The sequence below is a fragment of the Mandrillus leucophaeus genome, unplaced genomic scaffold (genome assembly GCF_000951045.1).
Source record: "Mandrillus leucophaeus isolate KB7577 unplaced genomic scaffold, Mleu.le_1.0 Scaffold81, whole genome shotgun sequence".
Lineage (NCBI taxonomy): Eukaryota > Metazoa > Chordata > Mammalia > Primates > Cercopithecidae > Mandrillus > Mandrillus leucophaeus.
In genome coordinates, this window is record NW_012108808.1 from 4,688,889 (window position 1) to 4,704,914 (window position 16,026).

A 16,026-nucleotide genomic window follows, 5' to 3' on the forward strand; every position below is an offset into this window, starting at 1 on the left:
GTAAGATCAGGTATCCATATGATCACAAATATGTATTACAGCAATTGCATTTGGATTGGCATTTTTCAATTCCTGTTGATAAGTAGCCAATTGCTGACACTACCATAAAGATTACAGAGACAAGTTTAATCCAGAGGGTAGTAAAAACTAACCACTCGAGAGATTGGGGAAACTGAATTTATCTAAGGAAAAGAGAAAATCTGAGATCTAGGCAAAGCATGAACCAGCAACGCAGTGAGTTCTTTTTAAAGGTACATAACATGAGGATGTGAAAACAGGCAGCAGGAGGGTCCCATGACAGCCCTTTCACAACTCGAAGCCCCATTCAGAATTTCATCACCACACTAAGAGCTCTTCTGGACTTGAACCCAAGCACAGCAAGCAGGGATTGGACAGCATCCAAAGGAGAGTGACTAAAATGATTAAAACGTTAGGAAATGGGTCCTATGAGGACATGTAAAGGAAACTTGGTTATTCAGTCCTGATAAAAAGAGAGGAGGTCAGGACTGCACCACAGCCTGCAAGGTCAGGAAGAAGAGGTACAGGGGAGCACTTCTTTTCCATTAAGGATGGGATGAGAGGAATGAGAGCACATTGCAAGGATAGGAATTTATATTAAACAGAAAAAAAGAACCTCCTGGCAAGGAAGATGGTAAGGCACTGGAATAAGTTTGTGTCAACAAGCTTTTGAAACGTCCTTTTGCAGAGACTTTCTAAAAACACAGTAGATGACTATTTTCATAAAATGTTCACCCAGTGTCCTTTCTTACCCTACAAAATCAGTATGTGAATATTTTAACTATAAATAGAAACTCCATTAAAAAATATATAAACTTACGGAAATTTGAAGCATAGCAAGGCTCTTCACTGTTGCAGCATTTGCAAAATGCATCAGAAAATTATATAAATGCATTTGTTTATATCTGTTTATATATGTCATACTTTTTAAAAAGGGAAATCAGCTGCTCTAGATATGAGCTATTAAAAAATAACCAAAACATGGAAAAACTGACCAGTAATAACTACTGAAGCCATATAATCTTGATGGTATGGAAGTGAGGGGAAGGGTGGGCAAGGCTGGGAAGGGTAAGCAAAAACCAGCCACAAAGGAATAAAACACAACACACATGTGCATATGCATGCATACACACACACACAGAGTCTAGAGAGATCAACTGATCCACCCGTCCATCCATCCATCCAACAGTGCATTAAAACATCCACGTTTTAATAATGGGCATAATAATCTTTCCTAGCATTACTTTTTTTTTTTTCTTTTTGAGGCAAGAGTCTCGTTCTGTCGCCCAGGCGAGAGTACAGTGGCACGATCATGGCTCACTGCAGCCTCAACCGACCGGATTCAAGCGTTCCTCCCCCCTCAGCTTCTCAAGTTGCTGAGACAGCAGGCGCAAGCCACCATGCCCAACTAATTTTTTGTTTTTGGTAGAGATGGGGTTTCGCTATGTTGCCCAGGCTGGTCTCAAATTCCTGAGCTCAAGCAATCCTTCCGCCTCAGCCACCCAAAGTTCTGAGACTATAGGCGTGAGCTACCATGCCTGGTCTCCTTAATTTTTAAAAATTAGGACCGTGCTACAAAGCACATCTAGTTTCCTTACAGAAAGTCTTAGGGGTCTAAGTCTTCAGTATTATGCTAAATAAATAACTAAATTGAATTTTTTTTTTAATTACTTGAGCTATTATTTTCCCCAATCACAGGGAGGAGGCAGAGAAGGAAAGAAGGAAGGGAGGGATGCAGGGAGGGAAAGAGAAAGGGAGGAAGGCAGGAAGAAGGGGAGGAAGGGAGGGAGGAAGGAAGGCAGGGAGAGATGGAGGGGAGGGACAATGAAAACGGTCACAGACGTCTACCATGCTATAATGAATTCTGCTGGCTGGATATCTTATCATAGGATAAGAGAACAGGAAGAGATACTATAGATAATGTTGCTCACCATTTCCTTTTACAGATGAGGCCCAGAGAAGCTGACTGACTCAACCAGTCTCACACTATAGTTGTAAAACCAGAACTATCTTCTGTAGTCACTAATTTATGAACAGCTTGGGTATCTGAAGTTTAAGCCAGCTGTTTGAAACAGAGCAAAATGTTCTATGGTATTAACATATAAGTGTTGATTAATTAAATTACCAGACTACATACACACCAATAGTCTGTTTCGTTTGTTTGTTTCTTTGTTTTAGAGACAAGGTCTCATTCTGTCACCCAGGCTGGAGTGCAGTGACAAGATCACAGCTCTCTGCAGCCTCAAACTCCGGGGCTCAAGCGATCCTCCAGCCTCAGCCTCCTAAGGAGCTGGGACTACAGGTACATGCCACCACGCCCAGCTAATTTTAAAAAAAAAAATTTTTAGAAGGGGGGTAGGGGTCCCACTATGTTGCTCAGGCTGGTCTCATCCTGGCCACAACTGATCCTCCCACCTTGGCCTCCCAAAGCACTGGGATTACAGATGTGAGCCAATCCACTTGCCCCAGAGTTTATTTTACAATATAACTGTGATATGGTATTAAAAGTTCTAATTTCTAGAAAGAGAGAAAACTGAAGATACTAATGTTTATTGAGCATGTACTAGGTCTTGGGCATTTGAGATTCCTTATCTCATGTAATCCTCACAAACTTGGAGAGCAGCTCTTCATCATTCTACAAACAAAGAAATTAGGTAAAGAAGTAACTTGCCCAAGAGAAACACAGATAACAAGGAACAGAGGAAGTTCTGCCTGATAATAAATCTCCTGCTTTTCCTATTATCAGACACTTTCTGTCCAGCAGGAATCACAGAGCACACAAAAAGGAACATTCTGAGGAAGAAAGTAATTCCTCTGCATTGCCCCTGAACACTTTTGAAAAGTTCTGTATTCTCTGGCATCTCTCCTGTGCTTAATGAATCCTGTTTTCTATATGCTGTGCTCATTCATACTGCCCTCAGCAAGAGTAACCTTATGGCCCTGTTTGCCCCAGACAATCCCGACTTACTCCTGTTGACTCTGCAAAATTATCAACAACATCCTTTTCACTCTCAAAAACGTCCCAGGGTAGAGGATAAACTACATGGTCACTCTGCCTAAACCCCTCACTACAGCTTCCCCCATCCAGGTTTGCCTGACCTCAAAGAAGCTCAGGTACCTGCCTTCCCACTCTTTCAAAGCATAATAAATGTCCTGTCCATCAAAGCAGGGGTTCTCACGTCAGTAAAAACTGAGAAAAGAAAAGAAATATGGTTAGGTAATTCTAAACATGCTTCTAAAGTGCAGGACATTTTAATATGCAGACAATCTCTGATTATTGGAATTTCAAGCAGTGTAACAACTTTATATGAAGATAATATTCCGGCAGAACGGAGGCTGATAATTTTATGCAGATGAGATCTATCAAGCAAACCAGCCCCATTTAGAGGTTGATCCAAAGTCGGGCTCCCTAAACTGTCCTTGCTTTTCTGCTCTACCTCACTTCTAAATCTAACAGTTCATCTGAAGGCTCCTGTGGCAGGCACAGTGTGGGCTTCTAAGGGAACATTAAAGGCAGATTACTGGTGTCAATGGACAAACGTGAGAGCCACATGTCACCTCAATGCACCAAGATCAAATCCAGGTGCCAATCTGAGTTTGTTCTAAATGTTCAATATCAAAGTTGGCTTTTGCTAGGGTAATTATTTTTTAAATTTCAGGCCTACAAAAGAACTCAGATATCAGAAAAGCTTCATTTTATAAAAGAGAAAACTAAGTCCTACAGAAGAGAAAACATTGGCCTAAAATCACATAGCCAAGACTAGAAAGCAGGTCTCCTCATTCTTTCCACCATATAGGCGATTCTCAGCTTCCATACATCATATATTTTCATGCTTCATACATGGAGACCCAATACTTTTCTGCTGCCAGATTTGAACTTTCTTGGAACAGCTGCTATGTAAACATTTCAAGCTGTCACACTTTGGGGCCTTTAACCAACACTTCAGTTCCAGCAAAGCCTGTACATCACAGGCTTTGTACAATAGTGTTAACACTTTCAGTGTCTTCTTAATATTTCAGACTTGTTTTACAAAATGAGTAGAAAAAAGAGTAGAAATGAGTAGAAAAAAGAAAAATAAAAGTGCTACTACTAGTACAGTTAAGACAGGAATGAAAATAATAAAAGTTACCAAAAATGGCAAAAATATTTAGCCTCATAGACTGCAACTGTGGCAGAAAAAAAGTATATGAAATGCTGAAAAATAATTCATCACTATGCATAAAACACAAATTTAATAATGGGGAAAAACTGTTCAAAGATTTTGAAAAAAAACTGAAATAATAGAGATTAGTAAACTAAATGTCACTTTGCATAAGGTGGGCAAATGAAAACTTAAGGTTTGAAATTTAGTTTTATTATATAATGTTCTATGTGTTTAATGTTTTTAAAAACTTTTAAAGTTTTTTAAGGATATTTAAAAACTAAGCAGTTACATAATTAGGAATGTAAGAATATTGTTTAGTTCTACAAGAATTGAATCTCCTTATAACATATCTAACGTTCAACTTTTCAACATTACTGCTAACGTTTCCAGGAACCTTATACAAATGCTAGGGATATTTGTATCCCACACTGATGCTCTCACTTACATTGCTACTGTATTATTTTGAGTGTACTTCACATAAATTAAAACTAGATTTGAAGCATCCTATAGCTAACTTTAGCTTCCTTTCTGTATAAATGTTCATTGCCTAGGACCACTCATTACATATTAAAATAATGAAAATTCACTCCTGCTCATTCATTCCTGAATTGATAAGCAGTGAAACTACAGTGTTTCAAAAGGATTTTTTCTGGCAAAAATAATAATAATAATGATAATAATAATTTCCTTAATCCTTAAGGAATTTATTTCCTTAGGCTGACAGAAAAATGTTCAACATTGACAGCCCTTGCCTTTCTGCACTATGTAACTTAAAAATTCATTTGCACATCCTCCTACTGCTCACTTTTTTCATGTTTCACAACGCAAATAATCTACTATTTAACTGGTCTGTCAGCCATCTGAAATGGCACCTCCATTCCCTCCCAGCTACCCCGAAAGAGCCCACTCACACATCTATCTTTAAAATGGCTGTGTTTACAGCCACCCATATGTCACCATTCATGAAGCAACTGCTACCATCCTCTTGACTAGGCATTGGCAGACAGATACGTGACAAAAGGATTGCAGAGCCACAAAAAAGGGTGCCTGGGGCTCTGAATTTTTCTTTTCAAGGTTACTACCTTCAGAAGAAACTAAAAATTAAAAATTTTTAAAGAGCAGAAGATACAGGTACTCTTTATAATAAAAGCTTTGGGAGGATGAGGGAGTTGAAGTTTCTAAATGAGGGAGCCTTACCAGCAAGGCAGCCTCCAAGCATAATATTTCTATCATATGTACACCTCACTATACTATGTTGCTATGTAAATGAGTCTTGCCAGCTATCTGAGTTCCTCACTATCCATACTATGTCGCTATGTGTAATATTTCTATCACAAGTACATCTCACTATAATATTTGTGCTAGGTTGCTACAGTATTGTGGATCCTTAGGAAGCATCCTGCCACAGCATGAATTACAGTCATTTGCCTTTTGACCTTAAAATTTTAAAGTCTTTTTACATATTGTCTTGGGTTTGCTTAAACCACATTAAGCAATCTACTAGAGAGGGGACACATTAATAAATGGAGTGAGCGTCTGACCAGAGAGGAAAAAAGCAGGCATTCTTCCCAACAGAGTGAGTTAAGGAATGGAGGTGTGCGAAGGAGAGCTGGGGGCTCGTGGAATGCTGAGAAAAGACCACAGGCAACAGAAAAAGGCAGGGGCTTGAACTGACATACTGCACCTACCCACACGCCTTTTTTGAGCCTCTGATTTTATTCTTTTCCTTTTCTGAGACCAGAGACTAATTATGGGACAAAACAAAGCATTTTGAGAAGACAACCCAGAGAAGCAGTTTTAGGAAGGCAATGGAGTAGGACTGCTTTCCTGCTCCCCCTGTCTGTTGACTGTCTCCCCACTGCGCCTCTTTCAGCCACTTGGAAAGTACAGACCACAGTTGCAGGACAGGGCAGTGCAAGGTGCTGCAAGGCAGAGAAGTTAACAGTCAACACAGGTTCTATAGCAGCTGATACAAAAGCCAGGGATGAAGTGCTAAAGTCAGAGAGCCAGCGCAGAGGTGGAACTTTTCAAAAGAACCTCAAGAACAAGAAGGACCTCCAGCTAAAGTAAAACTAGATTTTATCTCTTTCCTCCCTTTCCCTCAGATTTTCCTTTTCCCTGCCCAGCCAGCAATAACAGAATAATCATTTCTCTCCTTCAGTCACCCAAAAGAGAAATATAAATAAATAAATAAATAAGGACTGGAGCAATAGTGATAATAAATGAAGGAAACTGGGAGAGGAGGGGGTTCGGGGTTGCCAAAGAGGTCTGCATCAGGCTACTTTTCACACGTAGGAAACCAAAGTAACTGAGTTCATGTCTGTATTTTATGTAGCTCTACATCCAAACACTACATCCACTTTATAATCTTTTCTATATCTTTTCAATAACTTTGGTTCTCATCATCCCAAATAGAAATGACATTAAATATACAGTTAAGAATCCCTAGAGAGATTGGTATTCGCTTCACTCACTTATTCACTCATTCATTCAACAAACCTCTTGTGAGTGTGTACTCTGTGCCAGACACTACAAAGGACTCTGAAAAGTCAAAGATGAACCAAACCCAGCCCCATCACCACCACCATTCCTACAACCACTCTGCATAGAGCTTAGGTCCCTGTGGCTCCACATCTTTGAGCTGAAGAAATGAAGCCCAGAGAAACCCCACAGTCAGCTGATGGCAGTGTCGGAATCAGAGGCCACAACTTCTAACCTCCAAACCACACTCTTCCCCATACATCAAGCTAAGGAGAGTCTGCTTTCCTGGTTCACTGTCATTGTAAAGCAGCTTTATTTGTCCTCTTTTTGTCAAAACAAAACAGGAAGCAAGGACAGTGAGGAAAGAATAAGCTCTGCCAGTTGCAACTGAGAAGAGATTCCCCTGCTAAAAGCAACACCAGGGAAAATGTTTGTCACCTAAGTCAAGTGCAGGTAAGGGAAGGAAGCATTTGGGATCAGAAATTGGACAAGTTATTTAAAGTCTTTCCGCCACCCCTCCTACATCCATGAAATAAGAGTAATAATGTATAGTGAGCCGTAAACACGCCAACTGCACTCCAACCTGGGCAGGAGTGAGACTATCTCAAAAAAAAAAAAAGAACACATAATACCTTCTTATAGACCAATGTGAGTAGATACGGAAGCTATCTGAGTTTGTTTTTTTGTTTTTTTGAGACGGAGTCTCGCTCTGTCGCCCAGGCTGGAGTGCAGTGGCACCATCTCGGCTCACTGCAACCTCCGCCTCCCGGGTTCACGCCATTCTCCTGCCTCAGCCTCCTGAGTACCTGGGACTACAGAAGCTATCCAAGTTTTATCATTAAATTCAAAACTTCAAATTGCAGAACTGCATATACAATGTGATTCCATTTCTATTCAATTTTTTGTCTGAAAGAAAACACAAAAAACCTCCAACAGCGGTTACCCCTAGAGATTAGGAACAAAGGAATACAGATTGGAAGCCTTGATTTTCTCCTGTACATCATCTTCTACTATTACATTTCTTACCATTGCATGTATTATTTTTAATTTTTAAAACAGAAAGAAAATACTGCAAGTATTTTTCTTATGAGTATTTTTAAACAGAAAGAAAAATACTATGAGAAAAATACTATGAAGAAAAATTCTATGAGTGAAAATACTATGAGAAAAATACTATGAAAAATTCAGGGAGTGGAACACATAATTAGTACACTTTTCTAAATGTACATTATACATCAATAAAGAGTCTTTTCAAAAACTGGAGTAGGTCTATGTGCTTAAACATGAAAAAATTTCATAGATATAGTAAACAAATCAGCAAATCATTAAATATCCAGAGCATGAAATTCTAGTTCTGCAAAAAATCAAGAAACTATATGCATACACATATAAATGTATATGAAAAGATCTGCAAGTATATACACACTTAATAACATATTCTTCTACATTGTTGAATATTTTTTACAACCAGAATACTTTTACATACACTTTGAAATCTACATTCTTTTTCATTTCTAAAATGATAACACTTAGGCTGGGCGCCGCGCCTCACGCCTGTAATCCCAACACTTTGGGGGACTAAGGTGGGCGGATCACTTGAGGTCAGGAGTTGGAGACCAGCCTGGCCAACATGGCAAAACCCCACCTCTACTAAAAGTACAAAAATTAGCCAGGTGTGGTGGCAGGCGCCTGTAATCCCAGCTACTCCAAAGGCTGAGGTGGGAGAATCGCTTGAATCCGGGAGGCAGAGGTTGCAGTGAGCTGAGATCTCACCATCACCCTCCAGCCTGGGGACAGGGTGAGACTCCATCTCAAAAAATAAATAAATGAAAACACTTGACCCCAGAAAGCTGTTGTGAGGTTTACATGATTATGGTTACATGACACTTTATGTGATATAAGAAAGAATCATTATATCTTTAAAAAATTATCAATTAGTATGCACCACAGACTCCCTTTCCCATACCTGCTTTCTACCCCGTTCAAGATCTCATCGCTGAGCCTTACCATTAAGCGTAGCTCAGGAATGAAGTAAAGGTCAGGGACGGGGCAGACATGAAGCCCGGAGTAAGGATCAAGGATGAAATGATGGATAAAATAAGACGTCAAGAATGCAACAAACATGGTTTAGCCAAAACAAACAAACAAAACCCACCTTTTCCATTTCAATTCAATCATTCTGAAACCCACAGAAACATTTCCCTCACCCAAACCACCACATTAAATGTCTTGCTTGGGTCCAGTATGAGTTAATACACATCCTCTTCCCCATCTGTGCGGAGACAACAGTTCCTTTATCCGTCAGTGTTTGTAGTGAACCTTACACACCAGGGGAGCATGTTCCACCCAAACTTGATATTCTTTGACCACGCACCTAATCCAAGGACCACAAACTACAAACAAGAACCCCATCATAAATAGAGACCTATTCTATTATCTTATCCCAGCCCCTGGTGCTTCACTATATGCTGCCTTATTTGTTGTTTCTTGTGTGTTACCTCCCCCAAATGTAAACTTTTTCAACAGAAACATGCATTAATGTCATCTTTGACCTAGTATAGATTATCGAACATAACTGGAATCTGAAAGAAGCTCTGTACAGGTGCTTGTTCACAGACAGATGTCAAAGATGTCCCACGGCACAGTTCACAGCTGGCAGTTGCTTTCCACACCAAACCTGGAGCAACTCAATTGTCCTAACTTCCTTCAGTTCTTTCTGCCAATGCCATTCCTTGGAATAAAGCCTAGGATGCCTTATTAGGGTGCTACTTAGTCCTGGAAAGCACCAAGTAAGGATCTGTATCTGGTTTGTCCATCATTACCTATCCCTTGAGTAATGCCTTAGGTACTACTGAGTCCTGGAAAGCAGCCTCTCCAAACTCCAGTTACAGATCAATCCAACTTGTCAGAGATAAGAAAGTAGTAGTTTTCCCCCTCTCAATATTTCCTTCATTTCATCCAGAACTTTCTGTGCATCTGGTATATTGTCACATAAACTTCAACTTCCTTATAACATGCCTATTTTACAAAATTATGCCAGGCAATGTGGGTAGCTGAGAGGGTAGGCAGGGGCCGAACAACTTCTCAAGGGTATTCCACAGCAGATCACAGAAGGCTGGACCACTGCCAGTTTCTGGGGAAACCAGGACTGAAGGGATTGGCAGTGGACTGAGAGGCCGCTCAAGGGGCTGACCTTCAGGAGTATGTCTACAGTCAGAGTACAAGTCGGCTAGGGCTACCACATCCAAGTGCACAGACTGGGTGGCTTAAACAACAAAAATGTATTTCCTCACAGTTCTGGAGGCTGGAAGTCCAAGATCAAGGTGTCAGTGGGGTTGGCTTCCTTTGAAGGCAACTCTCCTTGGTTGGTAAGTGGCATCTCCTCCATGTGTCTTCACATAGTCTTCCCTGTGTGTCTGCATCATCATCTCCTCTTCTCAGAAGAACTCCAGTCTTAGTGGATTAGGGCCCATGCATGTGACCTCATTTTACCAGAACCCTCTCTTTAAAGGTCCTATCCCCGAATATCGCCACATTGTGAGGAACCAGGAGTTAGAACTTCAACCTAGCAAAGTGGGGGGACATAATTCAGACCCTAACAGTCAGCAATAGAGAAAGAGGGAGAAAGGAGGTATGACTGTGCTATGGAGAAATGAAAGCAGACTCAGCCTTTACAGGGGAAATAAATTTCATCCGTGTTCCCTCATATCTACAATTCCCTACCTTTCTTTCCTGGTCTCTCCATTCTTTGACACGAGCTCCAATCCCGTATCTGTTCTGAAGCCCTGCTAATCGTCTCAGTCCCAATGGTCCCTCTTGCTTATCCCAAATACAGGGCACTTCCTATCTATCCTACCCATCTGGCCCTTCACCCTACGTGGCCCTTGGGGCAGTTCTTGATGCCTTCCAGATTATCGAATACGAGGCCTCATCTTACACCATCCCTGTGGCTTGCCTAGTTCACACTTACCTTCTGTCAGTTCTTCCTAGGAGGCATACCCCTTCCTGTGTAGGTCAGTGCCTTTGAAATATTCTTCCCCTCTGCCTCTTCCCTGCCCAGCCCCCATTCCCTAATTAATATCATTTCACCCTTAAGATCTCAGCTCAGATGCCTCTTCCTCAGGAAGCTTTTGAAGATCACACACACAATTCACCTTCACACTAAATGCAGGTCTTTCTTCTATCCTCTCCCCTAGCTTTGTGTCTTAGAACTTATTTAATTACACGCCTGCATTGTTATTATTTTATTAATGTGTCTCTCCCACAAGATGGACCACACATTCAAAAGCTAAGAATCTATATCTGGTTTGTCTACCATTACCTATCCAGCAGCTAGTGTAGTGCCTGGTACCTAACGAGTGCTTAAGAAGTATTTATTAAATAAAGCAACAAATAAACAAAGTATAAATTAGTATAAATCAGGTGGTCTGATGTGATCTATTTTTTGGATGAATATATTTGTTGTGAAGTACAGGCATCATGAAATCATTAAGTAATGATACCTAAAGAGAAACATGCACAGATATTAAGAGAACTTAATGTTAAGAGATATTAAGAGAACTTTAGAGATTTTTTTTTTTTTTTTGACGGAGTTTCGCTCTGTCGCCCAGGCTGGAGTGCAGTGGCGCAATCTCCGCTCACTGCAAGGTCCGCCGCCTCCCGGGTTCACGCCATTCTCCTGCCTCAGCCTCCCAAGAAGCTGGGACTACAGGTGCCCACCACCAAGCCCGGCTAATTTTTTTGTATTTTTAGTAGAGACGGGGTTTCACCATGTTGGCCAGGGTGGTCTGGAACTCCTGACCTCAAGTGATCCACCTACCTCCTCAGCCTCCCAAAGAGCTGGGATTAGAGGCGTGAGCCACCACATAAGAGAATATCTATGCATGTGTCTGTTTAGATATCATTACTTAATGATTCCTTAAATCACTGGAACTGCACATAGAAGGCAGAAACTATTAAGTCTAAATTCTATAGGGGAACTACTTAAAAACCATGCTTTCCTTATCTAATTTATATATATGCATTTTAACTTCTGCAGCTGTATTTCTCAGGCCATTGACTGGTATCAGCAGTGTCCCTCTCCCTGTGGCTCATTCCACTGCTTGACTTTGGCCTAAAACCAACAGGAATTCTTTACTTAGAGGTAAAAAACTGACAGATTCCCATGGTGACTCCAACCCCGCACTCTTTCCTTTTCTCCTTCAAATTAGGCAGGAAACACTAAAATTTTGGGAACAAGATATGCGTCACACATTGGAAATGTTCAAATCTGTTGATAACATTCAATATACTTTGGCTAAATGCATGAGGAGGCCACATGGTCACAGTCTAATGGAACACAGAACTAATAAACTGAAGCAACATTCCACGTTATCACTTTCAGCTTTGCACAACATATGGAAACAGGCTCACTGCACCGCTTGGTTGTGTCAGAACACTTAAGGGAGGAGGATGCACATTTGGGATTTATTACAGGCACTCACCTAAGAGAAGTGTCCAAAGAAGTGCCTTACAATATCCATGTTACAGAATTCTCACTCTTAAAAGGAGTCTTTTCTAGAAATGTATTTATCTTTCAGGTGTTTGAACTATACGTATGGCCCTGACTGTTCTGTATATTTGAAAGCAAAAGGTAGTAGTAACTTATTGAGAAATCTTTTTTTTAAAAGGGGTGGGGGGCAGGGGACAGGGGAGGGGCAACAGGGGAGGGGTCTTGCTATGTTGTCTAGGCTAGACTTGAACTCCTGGGCTCAAGTGATCCTCCCGCCCCAGCCTCTGGAGTAGCTAGGACTACAGATGCAAGTAGCTAGAGACTAGAGGTGAATACCACAGTACCTGGCTCGAAAAACTATTTTCAACTAGAAAAAAGGCTGTTCTTTTTCTAAGTATTGCATCAATTGCATCAACTCAGACTACTGAATAGGTTTGTTTTTGTCCTCCATCCTCCCCCAGCAAAGTAACAGACATATTTCCTGTCCCATCCACCTCAACTATTTTGTCCCAGTTATAAGGCTCAAGTTTTGTTGAGTTTCTTGGTAAGTAATTTTTCTCATGCTAAAGAAGAAACATGAAGTAAATTAGGAAAAGCATATAAACCAGAAAAACAATACTAACATCATCAAAATCTCCAAATAATTTACCTAAGAAGTTCAATTTTGGGAGCTTAGCAGTTCAGATAAATGAGAATTACATAGTCAATTTCCATGTTAGCAAGAAAACTTAAAATTCAAAAGACATTGAGTGTTTGAGCCTCTCCTTAAATTCCTCTTTATCGATGATCAAACATTCAACGCATTCCTCACAATAGGTAAGGCAGTGTCAACAACTAAGATACAGTATTCTGGGAAGCCATGCCTTCCCTAGTCTAATTAACAGGGAAACAAAACCTTTCCAAAGATGCAAATCTACCCCTTTATTAAGCTAAACAGACCTATATCAGGTGTCTCAGAAATTATCAACTTGATCACTGGTTCTGGGATTAAAATATTCAAGTCTAAATAAGTAAATTCCATAAAATAAAGGAAATCTAAGAAAAGCACTGTAAGCTGATCACTTTCACAACATGTGGGTTCCAAATAAGGAAAGAAAACCTCCCTAGCCCAAAGTTCTCACTATCTTTAAATAAATAAATATGTCAAAAGAAACCTGACAGCCTTAATGAAACTGTTTTCCGATCAGGTTTTCTAGTGATTAAAATGGTCTCTATACTTTACATCTAGTGATGTAAATACTTCCTATCATTTACAAAAGATGAGCTTGAGAAAGAAGTAGGAAAACTATTCTGTTAAAACTGCCTGGTATCCACATCTGTGAATTATGGGATCTAACGCCATCCTAATGGGCAGTTCCTGTGTTAAATGAAAGAAGTCACTTTTGAGTGCTTACTGGGGACATTTGAAAAAAATATTCTCATCTAGATTAACTGTTCTTTAAAAGCAGATTTTACCAGTTTGGCCAATAATTTAGAATTCCTTCTTCTTACAGAAATGGAGTTGTTCTAATTACTGATGCTCTTGATTACTTTTTATTTTTGCAAAAATGAGAAAAGCACATTTTGTCACGAATCCATCACCTGCAACATAATTTATATTTATATTTATTAGAAATTTATATTTATTAGAAATACCTATATTTGTAGGTATTATATTTATTAGAAATACCTATATTTCTAATAAATACCTATATTTCTAATAAATATAGATTATTAATATATATATTTCTAATAGATACAGAAATTGTGTGACAGTTGTGGTAGCTGTCCAAATAATTAGCTTTATCTAAAATTATTTCAGCCCAAACTCAAATCCCAAGAAAAATCATTTTGATGAAATACTTCATTTCATTCACTATAAAGCTAGATGTTTTAGTGTAGTCCTAAGTGACATTTTGTTGCTACAGCAACGAAACTCTGCTACCTGTAGCCATGATTTGTTAAGAATTCCACCAACGAGTAAATTCTGTGCTGTGTATTCATAAAACCAATAGAATGATTCTAAGCAACATAAAAATTAAGGCTTGATTTCCTATTTATGATTTACCCACACACATATTTACAACATATATACACATATGTACTACATACATGTAATTATGACTCTCAGCCCCATCAACAGAAAATACCAAATTTCCATTTTAAAATGGGCACAGAACAAAAGCTGGTTTAGATTTCATTCACTAATTGCTACTTGTTTCCCAAAATTTATCTTAAAAGATAACAGAGACTATCTAGAGATAATTTTCAAAACAATAAAATTTATTATTTATATCCAATCTCATTCCAAGATGGGGGAAAAAATATTCAGAGGTATAGTCTGTCTGTTCCAGTATGTGTGGTTTCCTAAGCAATGAGTTGACTTGGAAAACACTAAGCTAAAGAATAAAGAAAAAATGTGGACATCACCACCTTTATTCACCAAACTACCTTTGTAGGCTACTTACCCTCACTGGGGGGCTCCAGGCTTGCACCCGAGGCTGCTGTCCACCCTGGGAGCTCTGCAGATCTTTTGAGCTACAATTAGCCACAGTGCTGCTCTGAGACCTTAATGCATTCGTGCAGTTGGTCCCACTTCCCCCACCAGGACCAGGTTTCCAAGGCCTCTGCTTGATGCCATCCAGAAGTCTGACCAGCAAGATGTTACTGGGAAGCTCCTCGACACCCGAGCCAACGAGAGTCCTGCACTCGGGACATCTGAGTTCATTTCGAGAACCTACGATCCCCAGCAAACATCGCTTGCAAAACGTATGCTGGCAAGGCAAGACCTTCGCAGAAGCATCAAGGCGCTCTAGACACACAGGACACTCCAAAAGATCCAACAAGGCTGATTCATCCATCTTTATCTACTTTACTGAGAAAAAAGCTTCAGAAATGTTCATAGTAGTGTGCATCCCTTAAAATGACTCATGTAACATCCATTTCAGACTTTGCTCTAGAGTCATGGGGAAAAAGGGGGAAAAGAGAATATGAGTGTTGTTATCTAGGGAAAAAGCTCACAAAGGAGCCAAGAATCAAAAAGTACCCAAAAGTACACTATTCCCTGTCTGAATAGTGTAGCTTTGCTTTGGAATGTGGGTTCCTAAACTCCAAAGTCAACAACTGAAAACAAAATAGGCTTTCTAAACAACGCAAAATTAACCCCTAAAGATATCCAGGGGTTCACTGGGCAAAACAGACACAGAGTATTATACATAATTCCTGCAGAAGGATTTATGAAATGCAATAAGGAATATAATTTCTTAAGCTCTGAAAGTGATATCAGCTGCCTTAATAAAGTCTTCAACTCATAAGAGAAGCTGACAGAGACCATTGAAAGTTTCCTCTACCTGAAATTTACTTTTAAATCCAACTAAATTCCCTTTTTTAAGCCAGTTTAGAGTTTAAGAAACCATGCCTCATGTGATCGCTCGTGGTAAATGATCCCAATATTAAATACATATGTTTCTTCGCTGTTTTTAAAAATAGAACTGTTTAATCTTGCCCAACCAAAAAGAGCTGAAGGTTGACAATTCTAAAAGACACAGATTTGCTTGAAAGCAGCTAAAACAGAAAAGCGCCTTTCAGGGCAGTGGTTGATAACTCTGAAACACATTTCTGAACGGCCTGTCCTAATCCCATTCAGAAAATCTGGCAAAATTACCACCAAAAGAATTCGACAACGGAATGTTGGACTGGAAACTGTGGGCATATGAAAATGAGGCCATTCAGGAAAAAGCAAGCCACTTACTGCGCCGCTCTGCCCCCCACCGCCAAAATAAATGTAAATGTGAATGCCCAGGAGAAAGGGGGTAAAAAGATTTGGCTGGTAGCATTAACAGCTGTTCCTGACAAAGTCGGAGCGGGGGAGTCCCAGGGCTGCGCCCCCGCTCCCACTGCGCCGAGCACAGG

General features: G+C 40.0%; 1 protein-coding gene across 1 annotated transcript in view; it reads right to left on the reverse strand.

The window, feature by feature from the left end:
- The window catches only part of SH3RF1 (SH3 domain containing ring finger 1), a 178,297-nt gene extending 162,575 nt beyond the window's left edge, over positions 1 to 15,722 (reverse strand). The window contains exons 1-2 of the mRNA XM_011967797.1: positions 15,465 to 15,722; positions 14,583 to 15,070 (exon numbers count right to left, since the gene is read on the reverse strand). Coding sequence (XP_011823187.1) covers positions 14,583 to 14,975 — 393 coding nt within the window. The 5' untranslated portion in view covers positions 14,976 to 15,070; positions 15,465 to 15,722. The remainder of the gene's footprint in view (positions 1 to 14,582; positions 15,071 to 15,464) is intronic.
- Positions 15,723 to 16,026: the final 304 nt, after the last annotated feature.